At 39.5% G+C, this 14,800-nt stretch overlaps 1 protein-coding gene across 5 annotated transcripts in view; it reads left to right on the plus strand.

Annotated features, from left to right (window-relative positions):
• Nucleotides 1–14,800, plus strand: part of MATN2 (matrilin 2) — a 69,175-nt gene that overhangs the window by 37,131 nt on the left and 17,244 nt on the right. For all 5 annotated transcript variants that reach the window (XM_071738020.1, XM_071738018.1, XM_071738021.1 and 2 more), the window contains exons 7-9: nt 6,349–6,471; nt 10,378–10,500; nt 12,556–12,678. In XM_071738020.1, coding sequence (XP_071594121.1) covers nt 6,349–6,471; nt 10,378–10,500; nt 12,556–12,678 — 369 coding nt within the window. The remainder of the gene's footprint in view (nt 1–6,348; nt 6,472–10,377; nt 10,501–12,555; nt 12,679–14,800) is intronic.

A 14,800-nucleotide genomic window follows, 5' to 3' on the forward strand; every position in this document is an offset into this window, starting at 1 on the left:
ATTGCAGCCTGTTTTCCTATGGATTTTTCTCGAGTCAGTTCTTTGATAATGTGCCAAAGCTTTGGCAGCACCACTATCTTCTATCAAGCATTCAGGTTTCCACCAAGTTATAGTAAATTTATGGCTCTGTTTGCTTTCTATTTGTCAAATTTGATTGATAACAGGCTAACAAGCTCAAAAATTAGGAGTGGAATTAGAATTAGGAGTGGATATGAAGTGGAGACCAGATGATACTCTGGCCAAGGCTTCCCATAATTGGGAAAACAAGCTAAAACCTCCACAGCGTTTAATGTTGTAATTCACCTTTAGGAAATGTGAAGGGAAAACCTTAACATACCTTCCTAGTTACCTTCATAAATATGGGCCTTGATAAAGACATTTTTCTCCATTAGTTTTAGGTGAGTGGAACTGCTGATGCCAGTGGTGAAATTAGGCAATAATATTGGAAAATGTTGAAAAATATTGAAAAACTTTCTAAAAAAAAAAGCATCAATATAGCACTGCATTTCTGTGCTTTTATAGCTTTGGGTGCATTTTGGTCTGCGTGACAAGAGACTGTGTTAACCCACAGCCTCTATTGTGTATTATGCTTTGTATCTATTTCAATTAAAATTAACATTTAGAAAGAAAGCATCTAATCCAGGCTGTACATCTGACCTTATCAAGGGAAACAGACACACACTTCCAGGAGGCAATTGCTTACACAAATTTATGGAAGTGCCTGTATTTTCCTTGATTGTGCAGGGAGCCTGGATGACTTGCCAGAGGAGACACAGAATTTTTAGATAGTCAGAGTCAAGGGAGATTAATTTCCTGACTCCTCAAGGGCCAGAGTCCAGTTTGTACTGGTTCACATTGCTTGTAGATTGTATGGACTCACTCATTTGTCAAATATCTGTCATCTAAGGTCTCTGTTGAGACCTTCTTCTCCCTTTAACTGGGAGGAGAAGGGAAGGGATTGTTCCAGAATTGGACTAAGTATGTCAAAAGCATCTGGGCCTTGCAATGCCCCTTGTTGATCCAGAACCTGACCTGCAGACTGACTTCCCAGCTTGACCATGGCCTTGCCTTGCCACTACGAACCTGCCCAGTGATCACTGGGCTGTGCCAGACCTTGGCTGTCTTCACCAGGAGTGGCCTTACCTCATAGACTCATAGAATGGCTTCAGCTGGAAAGGAACTTAAAGATCATGTAGTTCCAAACCCCCTGCATGGGCAGGGACACCTCCCACCGGACCAGGTTGCTCCAAGCCCCATCCAGCCTGGCCTTGAACACCTCCAGGGAGGAGGCAGCCACAAATTCCTTGGGCAACCTGTGGCAGTGTCTCACCATCCTCACAGGAAAGAATTTCTTCCTAATGTCTAACCTAAATCTAGCCTCTTTCAGCTTAAAATCATTACCCCTTGTCTTATCACTACATGGCCTTGTAAAAAGTCCCTCCCCAGCTTTCTTGTAGGCCATAAGGTCTCTCCAGCATCTTCTCCAGGCTGAACAACCCCAACTCTCTCAGCCTGTCTTCACAGGAGAGGTGCTGCAGTCCTCTGATCATCTTTCTGGCCCTCCTCTGGACTCGCTCCAACCTCTCCATGTTCTTCCTGTGTTGGGGGCTCCAGAACTGGACATAGTGCTCCAGATGAGGTCTCACAAGAGCAGAGTAGAGGGGGAGAATCACCATACTCAACTTGCTGGCCACATTTTTTTTGATGCAGCCCAGGATACAGTTGGCTTTCTGTAGTACAAGTGCACATTGATGGCACATCTTGAGTTACTCATCAACCAACACCCTAAAGTCCTTCTCCTCAAGGTTATTTTCAGCCCATTCATGCAGGCTGGCATCTGGCTTGACCTCTGACTTGCCTCAGCAGCATGTATTTGTCTGATCTTGTGGACTTCTGGTTAAACCTGACTGTCATTTCCAGACCTGCCTAGCTCACTTTGCTTGGGTAGTGCAGGGTGGTGCCTGTCTGGAAAGGCCATATCACTACTCAACTCCTTGCATCTTGGCCCTTCCATTAGGGAGCAGCTGGCTCATGCTGCTGCCTGGCATCAAGTTACTTTCAAGTCTAAACAACTGTGAGGTGTTTCCAACCAAGGTGGAAGGTGTAGAACTTTGCAGTTCTTTGTTGAACTTCATAATGACATTTTCTGGCCGAGAAATCAAGGTTATCACGGTTCTCTGTCTTGCAGTTCTGCTGTTTGCTTTCAGGCACTGTCCTCAGTTTAGCGTGAGCCACAGATTTGCTCAGAGTGCACTTTGTGTCATCATCTCTGTCACTGATGCAGATGTTTAGCTCTGTGATCCCCAATACTGTTCCCTGTACCCTGTGGTACTCTGGTCATTATTAGCAACCAGCCTGATGGGAAGCCATGGATCACTATTCTTTGAGCCTGGAAAACTTTCACTGCACCTCACAGTTTCTTTCTTTCTTCCAGCCTTTTTAAAAAGATGATTGTGACATTGGCATTTTTCAGTTATCAGGCACCTCTCTCAGTCCTTGTGAAGTGTCATACATGATAGGCTGTGTTGTCACACTACCTCCCTCTTTCAGCACCCATAGTGTCACCAGTGGTCACATGGATCTGTGTATATCCAGTTTCCCTAAGAAGTCTCTAACTGATGTTGGTAGACCCCCTCCTTCCCAAAATGTGCTGGTACACATGGAAATCTGGGAGCAGACCTTGGCTGTGGGAAGCAGGAATGAAAAGGGCATTATTTTTTCAGACATTTCTGTACTGTTCATCACTAGGTTGTTTCCCCAGCCAAAAGACCTAAATTTTCTGTGATTTTCATTTTGCTACCGACATATTTGCAGACTTATTACCCTTAGTGTACCTCAGCAGTAATAGGTCCAGCTGGGCTTTGTTTCAGTCCCAAAGTACCTAAGCAATGCCTTTATACTCCTCTTTTTCTCTCAGTCCTTTCTCCTTCTATTTTCCATCTTTGTGTTTTAGTTCACCGAGAAGCTCTTTGATCTTCTAAGCAGATTTTCCAGTACAATGGGGTCATTTTTTCCTGAGCTCTTAGCAAGTTTTCTTTAAAAATAATCTAGCTCTCCTGGACATCCTTTCTTTTTGGCTTTTTCCCAGGGGATTCTTCCTAGCAATTCCCTGAATAAGCTGAAATCTGAGCTTGTAAAATATGGAGTCAGAATTCTGCTGTTTCCCCTTGCAGCCTTCTGGATTGGGACCTCAATCATCTCCTGGTCATAGCAGCAAGTCAGGAAGAACATCACCCTTCAAGAATTGGGAAGTTGTCACCAAGTCTGTGCAGAAACCTAATGACTTGCCTGCACAGTGGTGTCTTATTCTCCTATTAGGTGTTTGGATGGTTGAAATTTCCAACATGAATAAAAGCCTGTGAGTTGTAGACTTCTGCTGTTTGTAGAAAGCCTGATTCACTATATCCTTTGGGTTAAGGAGGGGTAACAGACTCCACCACTACATTCCCAGTGTCGTTTTCCCTCTGATCTTGACCAGAAAATCTCAGCAGGGACAGCTATGGTTTTATGTTGGATCTCTGTGGAATGGAGAAGATTTTTAACATATAACACAAAAGTACACTGCTCCACAAAGCAGTGCAAGCTGGGAGCCAAGGATGGCTACAAGGTTTTGGTCGCACAGGACCTAAACAAAAAGAACAAAATAGGCCCTAGGACAGTAGCCAGGCTCTGCCAACAGTTCAGTCATCACCAGAAAAGTATCAAGAGATATGTCAGGTAAATTCAGGAAATCAAGTCAGCCATGCAGCAGGTCAGGATCAACAAAATAAGGCTAGGTACAGGAGTACCTAAAACAAAGCCCAGGCAAGAACCAAGGGTGAGAGCCTGACATTAAACGCAGCTCCCAAGCCAAGCCAAGGGGCAGAGGCCACAGACAAGGCTTCTTACAGCTCTGTGCATCTTTGCCATGTTTATCTGCATTCTGTTTTGTTGCAAATGCTTTAAATTAGTTTAAAATTGAGACAGAAAATCCCATCAGGTTGCAATTAGGGAAAAATCAAAGAAACTGAACATGGTCAGCCATAGAGATTGATTCATGAGTCAGGAGCAAATACTATGGCAAATCTTTCTCTTTCAAGATGTATGCCCTAAATTTAAGCATGAATAAAACTTGTGGAGGCACTTTCCCTTATACTTGATGTCTTCTGAGCCTTGCTGATGAAATAAAGCATGAGTTAAAGAGCTGTCTGGCTCATTATGCTGTGAAAGTCAAGGCAGCATGAGAGCTCTTCAGAGCAAAAATGTCCCCTAGCTCCCATATGTTATGAATCATGCTGGCTTTGAGTCAGCATAAACATCATGAAGAAAGAGATTTAGATCACTGGATTTGAAATGTTTGTAAATTTAAAACCTTTAACATAAACCTCTATGTATTTGGCTTATGTGCTGAAGCTCAAGGATGACTGCCAGATAGTCAAGACTCAGACCCATGCCAGACCAGTTCCCTGCATCAGCAAGCAGGCCTGATTATCTCAGAATCCTGGCTTTCCTTTCAAACATAGAAAGCAAGCTTTTATTCTTGTGGCTGCAAAGAAAAGCTTGAAAATGTAAATGTTTTCAGTACTGTCAAGGATATCTGACAAATGCTTCATCTGGGATTTCCTCCAAGCTTCTTAGGATGAAATACAAGGAACATGGCTCATGAGGGCAGCCACACCAACACCAGCAGAGTACTCGTGTGGCTGGAAGAGAGCAGCAAATTCAGATTATCAGCCAGGCAGGTAGAGGTTATCCCTAGCTATGATGTTAACTATTAAGAGGACTTTTGCCATTCTTGCTGCTCCTCTCAAGAGGACAGACAGTAGCTTCTGCTACTGCAGCTTCTCCTACAGCACTTTGGGGTGCTGAGCCTCAACTGTTGTTCTTTAGGGAAGGCTCCTCTTTGAGTTGTGGGTGGGTTCACGTGAGCTGTAGCTGGGTAGAGGCCTTCTGTTCGCATCCTTAATCTGGGCTGTGTTAATGAACAGAAATATGTGAAATCTGTTTTAGTTCCCAACGTAATAGCCTCAAGGTTTCAACAAAGATAATAATATATGTTTTTCAACTCTTGTGGTCATCTTTAGAACCAGTTACCCAGGAAAAGTCTGTCCTGCACACTTGTGTTAGCAAGGATTTGAGCAGGTAAATGCAACACAGCACTGACCAGGTCCAGAAGGGATACAGCTGTATTCCTCTGTGCACAAAAATGGCTTTATGGATTCTTTCTCTCAGGGTACTCCTGAAAAAAACATATTTTCAAATTATTCTTTTTTAGTAAACAGATAGACTGTCCCTGTGTTATGTATGTGTGTATGTACATCTGCTGCCATAAAAAGCTTTGGAAAAAAATGTCTGTAAGTATATGGAGTAGAGTTCATAAATCAATAAGATATTCCTCTTAGGTTTTCTTAGAAAGTCACATTCTACTTGATTTATCCCCAAAATATAGCTGGTTTATTATTTCTAGGGGATTTCATTATATATAAAGGCTCAATTACATTAACCTGCCACACATACAAGGAAGAACAGTTCCTACCTCAGGAGGCCAATTACCTCTGGGAATAATAATTAACCTCTGTCAGTTTACAGGTTGTGTAATGAGGTGTTCAGAAGTGTGTGGATGTCTTTGAAAGTGTGATTTGCTTGATTTGTGACCTGTTTATCAATTCTTTGCAATGCTGAGGGGTTAGGAGCATTCTTGCACTAGGATAAACTAATTAATTACACTGCATCTAAGGGAGTGTCAGGCTTTTTGACTTCATCAATAACAATAAAATCCCAGTGCTCCTTGCAGAATTGCTTTGTTTTGAGGGTACTTTATACACAAGAAGTAGCTATCTCTGGACTTTGCTTATCTGCCCTTTCATGAGCATTTTAAACAGAACTATATAGCAAACCCCCAGAGCTGTTAAACCCCAGTGCTCCTGATGACCTGATTGTTCTGCTTTGATCTAATGCACAGCATTCAAAAGCAAGGTTGTGCATTTAATACAGATCATGTCTAACATGCTCAATAAAATAAAGAGGCAATTTTGATATGGCAGGGTGTAGGACTTATCTGCAAAATGTTAAGAAATATTTAAGATTCTAACTTTCCTACTGCATGTAGTACATGTGTTCCTGAAGAATTTGTTCAAGTATATAGGGTATACCTAAGATAACAGATGGTATCCCTCAGGAATGCCTTAGGATAATATAAATTTGGAAAATAAATAAAATTTTAGTTTCAGAGTTTTCAACAGTATGGCAAAAAGTCAGAATAGTGCCTGGGGAAAAACAGGCCAAAAAAAGAAATCAAATTAACTGGTTTTTACCTAGCTTATTTCTGAGGAATTATATTCCCCACTGTCACTATTTTTTTCCACTTAGGGCCAGACTATTGTGCTCTTCAGGACCATGGCTGTGAACAGGAATGTGTTAATACAGATGATTCTTACTTTTGTCGATGCCAAGAGGGGTTTACACTTAATCCAGATAAGAAAACATGTAAAAGTGAGTAATCCTCTGGACATAATAAAGTTTATCTGTTTTTATTTCTTAAAACTGCTGTGAATGCTTTTCCTACTGAAAGTATAGAAGTTTTCTCTATAATTAAGGTTGAAACAAATGTTTATTTAGAAACTTAAATTTTAGCTGTGCCAGTCATGCTGAAAAAAATATACTGTTAGCTGTTTTTTAAACTATAATAGATGTTTTCAGAAGACATGTTTGGAAACCTGAGCAGCAATATAGGAACTAGAGTGGCTCAAAACCAGTAAGTTCATTGCTTATTTGAAACTTTCCGACTTTGTCTTTTAGGGACACAAACAGCTTTTATTTAAAAAAAAAAAAAAAAAAAAAAAAAAAAAAAAAAAAAAGTAAAGTAAGTAATCTTGCTTTCTCCAATTAGTTTAGCCAAAGACAGATGTATTTCATTAGCTTGGGAAAGTTTTGGATAGGTAACATAGCTATTAAAATCTAAGTCACACACAAAACATTTTCCTACAAAATATGTAAAAACAGAATCAGCCACTTCAAGGTCCTAAACCAATCACAGATGTTATTTACTTTAAACAGACTTTTGTGTAACAACTCAAGAGGAGTGGGGGGCCTGGAATCACAGCAGATTTTCAGTTTTGTGTTGCTAAAATATAAGGAGAATGTATTCAGCAAAATACACTTGCCTGTCTCAGTTCTTGGGAGGGAGAATAGTACTGCTGATATTTTATGAATAAGAAGCTTGCCTGGAGCAACATAGTTATTTTTATAGACCCTCATAGAGTTGATCTGGTTTTGGAACTATTGTCTTTCAGTCTTAAAGATGCATTCTCATTGAGCATCTTTGTCTACACGGTGCCATTTTAGCAGCAATCCATGCTATTCTGTTTTTTATTATCTATATGGCTAATACATTCAGGTTTTTATTGATTGGATGTGCCTTGGTGAGCACAGGAACAAAAGAAAAGCATTGTGTTGAATATTTATTGCAAAAGATGTAATTGCTAATTAAAGGTAAATTGTAATTCCCATTTGGGTTATTTTTCTTTAACCTTAGAGGGCTTTGGATTTGGCTATAAACCTGATGATATTTCTAGCATAAAGTTACTGTTCCAAATCTTGTTATAATAAGGCTCATGACAGATAATCTTGTAAAATAATGCAGAACATTTATATATCCCTCTTTATATATCAGGGATCCTGCATCACTAGGAACTAGCACCAGGCATTCCTTCTTCACCACAATGTGTGACTTCTGATGAGCAGGTCTATGGGATTCAAAGCATCTTGTGCAGCCAAGTATTTGCAATGTGTTCTTAGATCCTCAGCTCACTGTTGGCTTTAAGAGATGACCAAAGCACAGAATCCAGTATGATTTAAGTAAAGCAAGTCTTTCAAAGCCATTTTACTTAAGAAACCTTTATGGCTGGCTTGAATCTGTTACTGGATTTCCCTCAACAGAAGTAAACTTCAGCATGACTGTGAATTTAAATGTGTTGATGTGGAAGAGTCATTTGTGTGCAAATGTCATCCTGGATACACCCAACAACAAGAGGCAATACATGCAGAAATGAGTTTGTCTCATCAAGTGCAGCAAATAACTAACAAGTAACTGCTGGAGGGGGCGAGGTGTGAACAGAATGAGAAAATGCTCCTGGGTCCCTTTTGAGAACTCTCTGAGCTTTGCAAACCTAGGCTAATGAGAAGTCCACCACAAGCCCAGTTTAGTGAAGTAATGCTATTGTGAGATGCCTGATCCTATAGAGAACTAAAGCATCATCTTCTCCAACCCAAACAGCTGGAAAAATGTGTTCAGCAAAATGTGTCTAGCACAGTGGCATTGCTTACTGTTTAACATCTCTGTCATTGCTATGGGCAGCACAACAGATTCTGATGGATGCTGATATGTGGGGATATGTAGACACCTCTCTCCTATATGTCTGTGCTTTCAGTGATCTGTTTGATAAAATTTCCCCTTTTATTAGGTATGTTATTAAACAAAGGATCAGTGTTGCGCCAGAAAAATGCAATAGCATTGCCCACTTGATGTAACCCAGTTATTAGAAGATACTTCTATTGCAAAGAACCATTTTGCACATAATCTAAAATATTGGAAGCATTTTTTTCATAATGTACTTATGACATATTGTTCCAAAGGAACACTCAGTCACTGAAATTAAAAAGAAGTTGATAGGCCAAGGAGTAATTATTTTTAAATAGATGTTTTGTTACAAAACCATATTTAGGGAAGCTTGGATGTGTTGCCAGGGCTGAGAAATTTTTAACAATTATGGGTTTAGTCTGTTGCAAGTTGAATATCTAAAAATTATTGTCTCAAGACACTCATTCTTTTTAAGATGACTGAACCTTCCCCTGTCCCTTTCGCTTTTTACATTTTTTTCTTACACATGTAATGAAGCACACATGATGACCAAATTTACAATTATGCTGATTTCTAAAGCCTGGTGGTTATCAGGTTTGTAATTAGTCCACTCTTTGAAAAAATGTGTTGAAAAATTCTGACTGAGAACCCAATTTATTTAAATGCTCAAACTCATGTTAGCGTGGGTTTGTATCGTAAAAGAGGGTGCCAAACAGATGTAATTCTTCACAGATATTGGAGGGGGAGGAGATATTTTCTTTTTTTTCCACATTTTTTGTGTGCTCTGAGAGGTTACATAAGCCTCTTCATAATGAGGTAAACACTTGGAAAAAGGAGAATGTTCCAGCTGGAACTTGCTTTAGCTAGTAAAAGCTGACACCTCACCTCCACTTGTTCAAGCCAATGATATCTCTATGTATAATGGTAAATCTGGACAAATTCTGCAAAATTATGCAAACTCATTGCTGAGTTAAATGAACTAATAAAAGCAATATTTTGAACTAAGTAATTTTACATTAAGTACAGATTTTTTAAAACATAAACAAATAGCTTCAGACATGCCTGCTCACATCTGTAAATGATTTGCAAATAAAGACATAGGAGACTGTGTTTGTGTCTGATGGAACTCCACTACTTCTGATCAAGTTCAGCCAAAGTCATTTGGGCCTATATAACTAAAAATAGTCACGAGCAAGTTGGCAATAAAATATTATAATGAAGTTCAATAGAAAGCCTTTTGCCTAAAATGTGCTTTTTCTGTACTTAGAGAGTCAGCAGATTACAAAGTACACCTACCTGTAAGTGCATGTGTCTCACCCAACTGCTTTGCTGTCCATACTATGAAACTGTGTAATTTTTAAGCAAAATTCACACCTCTCTCTCCCTTCCCTCACGATTCATCTTTCACACAAGCAGTTACGTACAAGACTAAAATATTATTCCATTTTATTTTACTTGGAATAGCAATAGGAAAATCAAAGAAAAAGGATCATATTAAGACACTCACACTCACAATGTTTGTTTGTCCCCTGCTAGGCTTCAAATGCTTGAACCTGCTGGCAGTTTTAAATCAGTGATTTCTCATCCTGTTGAAAAATAATTTACTGTTTATGAAATAATCTGAAAGCCATCATTTCAAGAGTTAACTAATATTCATACTTTCTTTCTGAGAAAATTTTATGGTGAACAAGAGTCTTGCTTTTTAAAGAAAGTAAGCATGAATCTGTGGGTAAGACCAACCAGGACTTTAGGATTCTCCCTTCACTCCACTTTGGGTTTGTTTCCATTTGTAATTTTTGGCAAAGGAGATCTGAACTTCCTCAAGTTTGTCATCTGCCAAGTGGGGTGGTTGCATTAGCAACACTTTGGTGTTGTTAATTCACTCAGGTTACTCAAATAGGTGAGGAGACTTGGTAAATAAAAGGCTGTACTGATCTTTTTTCTTTGCTCTGCAAAGGTATCACATACTAACTATAGTGTCACAGTGTATGCATCTAAACTTTGAGTGTGATTTCTTCAACTATTAACACAAATCATAGGTGTGGACCACTGTGCTGGAAGCAATCATGGCTGTGAGCAGCTGTGCCTAAATACTGGTGTTTCCTATGTGTGTCAGTGCTCTGAGGGATATGTCATCAATGAGGACCTGAAAACATGCACACGTAAGTCTTGTGAGAAGCTCCTTGATCTCAGCTCACCTGGGAATGGTTACTGTCTTCATCCAGGGAAGAGCACACACCTTCAGTTTATTCTTACAGTCTGCATCTTGATAGAAGTTTAAAAATTATTTGAAAGCAGAAACAAACAGAAAAAGGATTTAGGAAAGGATATGGGTAAAGATAATGAAGATCTGTTTGATCCCCAGCTGTTGACAGTTTTTCAGTCTCATGAGTGATGTGTCTGACTGCCAGGTCATCTTGAGAGCAGTGTCCCCCAGGCAAACTGCATCACTTACCAGGGGCAGGAGAAGAGAGAGCTCCAGACTGAGGTTTACATTTTGCTTGGGAACCCTTAATAAGTGAACTAAAACTGCCCTGACAGCACTCCACCTTTTATAAATGATCACTGAGAATCATTCAGTTTCAAAAATAGCTTAAGAAAGGGTCAGGAAAAAGGGAATGTGAACACACTGTTGACACATGTGTTTTTCTGGATCTCTTCGATGAGGGCTTTTTAACTATTTTTTCTACAGATTTTGGAGGTACATTATTTTTCAAGCTTATTAAGCTTGAAAAAGAGAAGCTCTAGAGTTTGCTCCTTTTCTTGCACTCAAGCAACACGGTTTTAAAAAAGCCAAACTCCAAGTGCTCAGTCACAAAAACCATTTAGGGAGAAATGAAGCAAATCAGAAATGGCAATTTGTCTTTGTCTTTAACCTTGTTTTTCCCTCCAAACTAACCTTTTTGGCCCTATCCAGTAGCTTGGCAGACTTTGCTTCTGTCTCTGCTGCTGTCTAAAAGAGTGCAGTCACTCATGGAAAAGCAGAACAAGTGTAAATCTAACAGTGATAGGGTCTATTAAAACAATTTATCTAGATATTTATCTAAAAGAACCACTGGAATTTAAAACCAACCAAAATATGGAGCTTTATCAACTTGCAAATGGAAAATCCCTTGTCCTTTGCAGTAGGAAGAGGTGGTTTTTTTACTTTAGTTATTTTCCTCCAGGATGTACTGGAAGACCTATCAGCAGCATTAAACCAGTGCTGGAGCTTCTGGAATCCATCTCGGCAATCAATCAACCTTTTTGAATGAACCCTCTTCTTGCCAGCATACCCCTCTCTTCTTATATGTTTAAAAAAGAGATTTGTTCTATTCCTGGGCTCCAAATGAGTTGTTGAAACCTTGTGGACATTTTTAGGCTATAATGAAAAGAGTTTGGGCACTTTGGAGTTTCCCGAATGGGGCAGTTGAGTGGAAGGGATTATTATTTAATATATACCACTTCTAATGGGAAAACATTTGGGAACTATAATTCTGGTGTCATATACACAGGCACAAGTGTCTTAAGACAGCTGTGGAAACACCTGAATGGTAAACAGATTTCTACTTTGGCAACTAATTACAAAAAGATGAGTGACACTGTGTGTGTAGCCAATAATAGGCAGTAGCAAGTGCTGCCTGAAGGATCCCAGGGGTCCTATGTCTTTGTATTACAGAGAAAACACATGAAATATGAGATGGAAAATGGAGACTATTTGACAGTACTTGTCTTTTGCAATTCTTTGCAAAAGTGGGAATGGTCTCAGCCAAAGTCCACTGAGGTCCCTGAGAGGTTTTGTGCTTCCTGCAGCCAGGCCAGGCAGACATGTGAGCTCTGGGGACTGCCACCTCCACACTGGGCCCTTTTAAAACTGTTTTTGAAAAAGGATGTTCACAGGGTAGTTTTACTGTCTTGGCCACTGTCTTCCATAAAATCATTGCTAAAGTGTTTTGATTTGGGTTCATTTTAAAATGCAATTTGTAAATACTGAGGCATGGACCCTGTTGAGTATTGTTAAGCACAAAAAAGTGTGATTTCTCAACTCTGCTTAAAAAAATCACTGGGAAGTACAACCCAAGGCCCTCAGCTTTTGTTGAAGCTACATGTATATTGTCAGGTAGGGTACTGGATTATTGTTTAAGCAGTTCAATGAATTTATATTTACTTGCTTATATGTGGCAAATACAGTTTCATTGTTTGTTACATTTTTTTAATAACATCAATTGCTCCTACAGGAGTTGACTATTGTGCTTTGAGTGATCATGGCTGTGAACATTTGTGTGTAAGTGGTGACAGATCCTATACTTGCCAGTGTTTTGAAGGATACAGGCTCCGTAATGATGGGAAAACATGTAAACGTAAGTTACTATTCTGCAACTCAGAGCTACATCTTTATTACACAAATAGGAGAAATCTCTAAGGTAGGATTTGATTGCCTAAGTGCTCCAAATTCTCAAGGACTGCAAAAGTTCATAGCTTTTCCTTTGGTGTTGTGTTTGCCAGCAGTATGTCAGTATCTTTGGGTATGCTAAGGCATCTAAACTGGTATTTAGTGCAAGCATTTAGACACCTGAATCAGACCCTAAACGTCAGTACCATTTAAAAAGTAGCCCTGAAATTGGAATGTTATGGATCTAAAGCTATTTTATTCTGACTTACATCCTTATATGGATATATATTTATATGTATGGATGGATGTATTATTACAACTCTCATTTTCTTCTCAAATCAATATCAAAAAGAGATCATGTTTCTAAAGTCTTATATAGCATGAAGCTTGTGATATTATTAATGGGAAGTTCCTGTTGTCCAGCATAGATTGAGTATGATTGCAAAAGAGATATCACAGTTGTATCACACGTTTGACTATATTAGGCAGTGTTGATGAATGGCAGATATAAAAAAAAATTCATTGCAAATTTTTCTCCGTTTTTATATTTTTGATCACAAAATTATCAGACGAATCAAGGATAAGTCTGAAAAATGCACAAGCACTATTTTGTAACTGTAATCCCAATAATATCCATAGATCTCATCAACATTTGCTGTTAAAAAACATATACAGAAAAAAAAAAATTAAAGTAATCCAGAAATTCCCATGACAAATTAAAAGCTCTCAGTTTGGTTATCACAGCAACACCTGTGCAGGAATAACAGCTTTGTTATTCCATGCAAACAGAGACAAATTGTGCTTGTCTCAGAAAGTACTGACACTCTAAAAGCAAGTTAAATGTTCTGTCCCTGCCAGAGTCCAGAGGGATCTAGACAGATTGGAGCACTGGATAACAATTAGTAGGATGAAAATGAAGAAGTCCAAATGCCAGATTCTGCACCTGGGACAGAGTAACACCAGGTGTGAAGAGGTAGAGGAGAGTTTGGAGAGCAGCCCTGCAGAGGGGGATCTGGGGGTGCTGGCTGGCAGCAGGCTCAGTGCCAGTCACAGGGACAAACCCCATCCCCTGCTGCAACAAACCCAGCACATCCAGCCAGTCAAAAGAATTTATTATCCCACTGTATTCAGTGCTGGTGCAGCCTCACCTTGAGCATTGTGTGCAGTTCTGGGCCCCACCACTGAAGAAGGATGGGAAGGTCCTTGGTTGCATCCAGAGAAGGACAACAAGGGTGGTGAAAGGGCTGAAAGGAACGTCCTGCGAGGAGCAGCAGAGGATTTTGGGCTTGTCTAGTTTGGAGACAAGGAGGCTGAGGGGAAACCTCATTGCTCTCTAGAGGTTCCTAAGGAGGGGATGTGGAGAGGGAGATGCTGATCTCTTCTCCCTGGTATCCAGTGGCAGGATGTGTGGGAATGGTTGAAAGCTGCTCCAGGGGAGGTTTAGGCTGGGTGTTGGGAGGTATTTTGTTATGGAGGGGGTGGTCAAACACTGGAACAGGCTTCCTAGAGAGGTGGTTGATGCCCCAAGCCTGTCAGTGTTGAAGAAGCATTTGGACAGTGCCTAACAACATCATTCAACTTTTGTTCAGCCCTGACATGGTCAGGCAATTGCACTAGGTGATCATTATAGGTCCCTCCCAGCTGAAATATTCTAATTAATTCTAACTCCTTGAAGGAAAATAACAGGTTTAGGGACAGAAGTGAAAGCAAGATGCTATATTATATATGATTAATTAATAACATATTTATTTATTTATTTATTTAATTATGAAATAGGAATTGTATTTAAATTTTACATCAGAAAACCCAACTGAACATCTGCCTTACAAGTTATAGCTGAGCTGACGATTTTCCAGAATTTCACAGCAGAATCACATAATTTGTCTTTCTCATTTCCTTTAAACGTTACATACACCAAACTTTTGTAATTCTGCTTTATGGAAAATGACAAACACTTTCTCAGCTTAAGAAGAGGGGGAAAAAAAGCATAAATATTTCAGGTTTGAGCATATAGATAAAAAATATAATGATAGAAAAATATAATGATAGATAAAAAATGTAATGATAGAAAAATCTGTTTCTCATCAAGA

Source organism: Heliangelus exortis, chromosome 2 (genome assembly GCF_036169615.1).
Source record: "Heliangelus exortis chromosome 2, bHelExo1.hap1, whole genome shotgun sequence".
NCBI classification, from domain to species: domain Eukaryota; kingdom Metazoa; phylum Chordata; class Aves; order Apodiformes; family Trochilidae; genus Heliangelus; species Heliangelus exortis.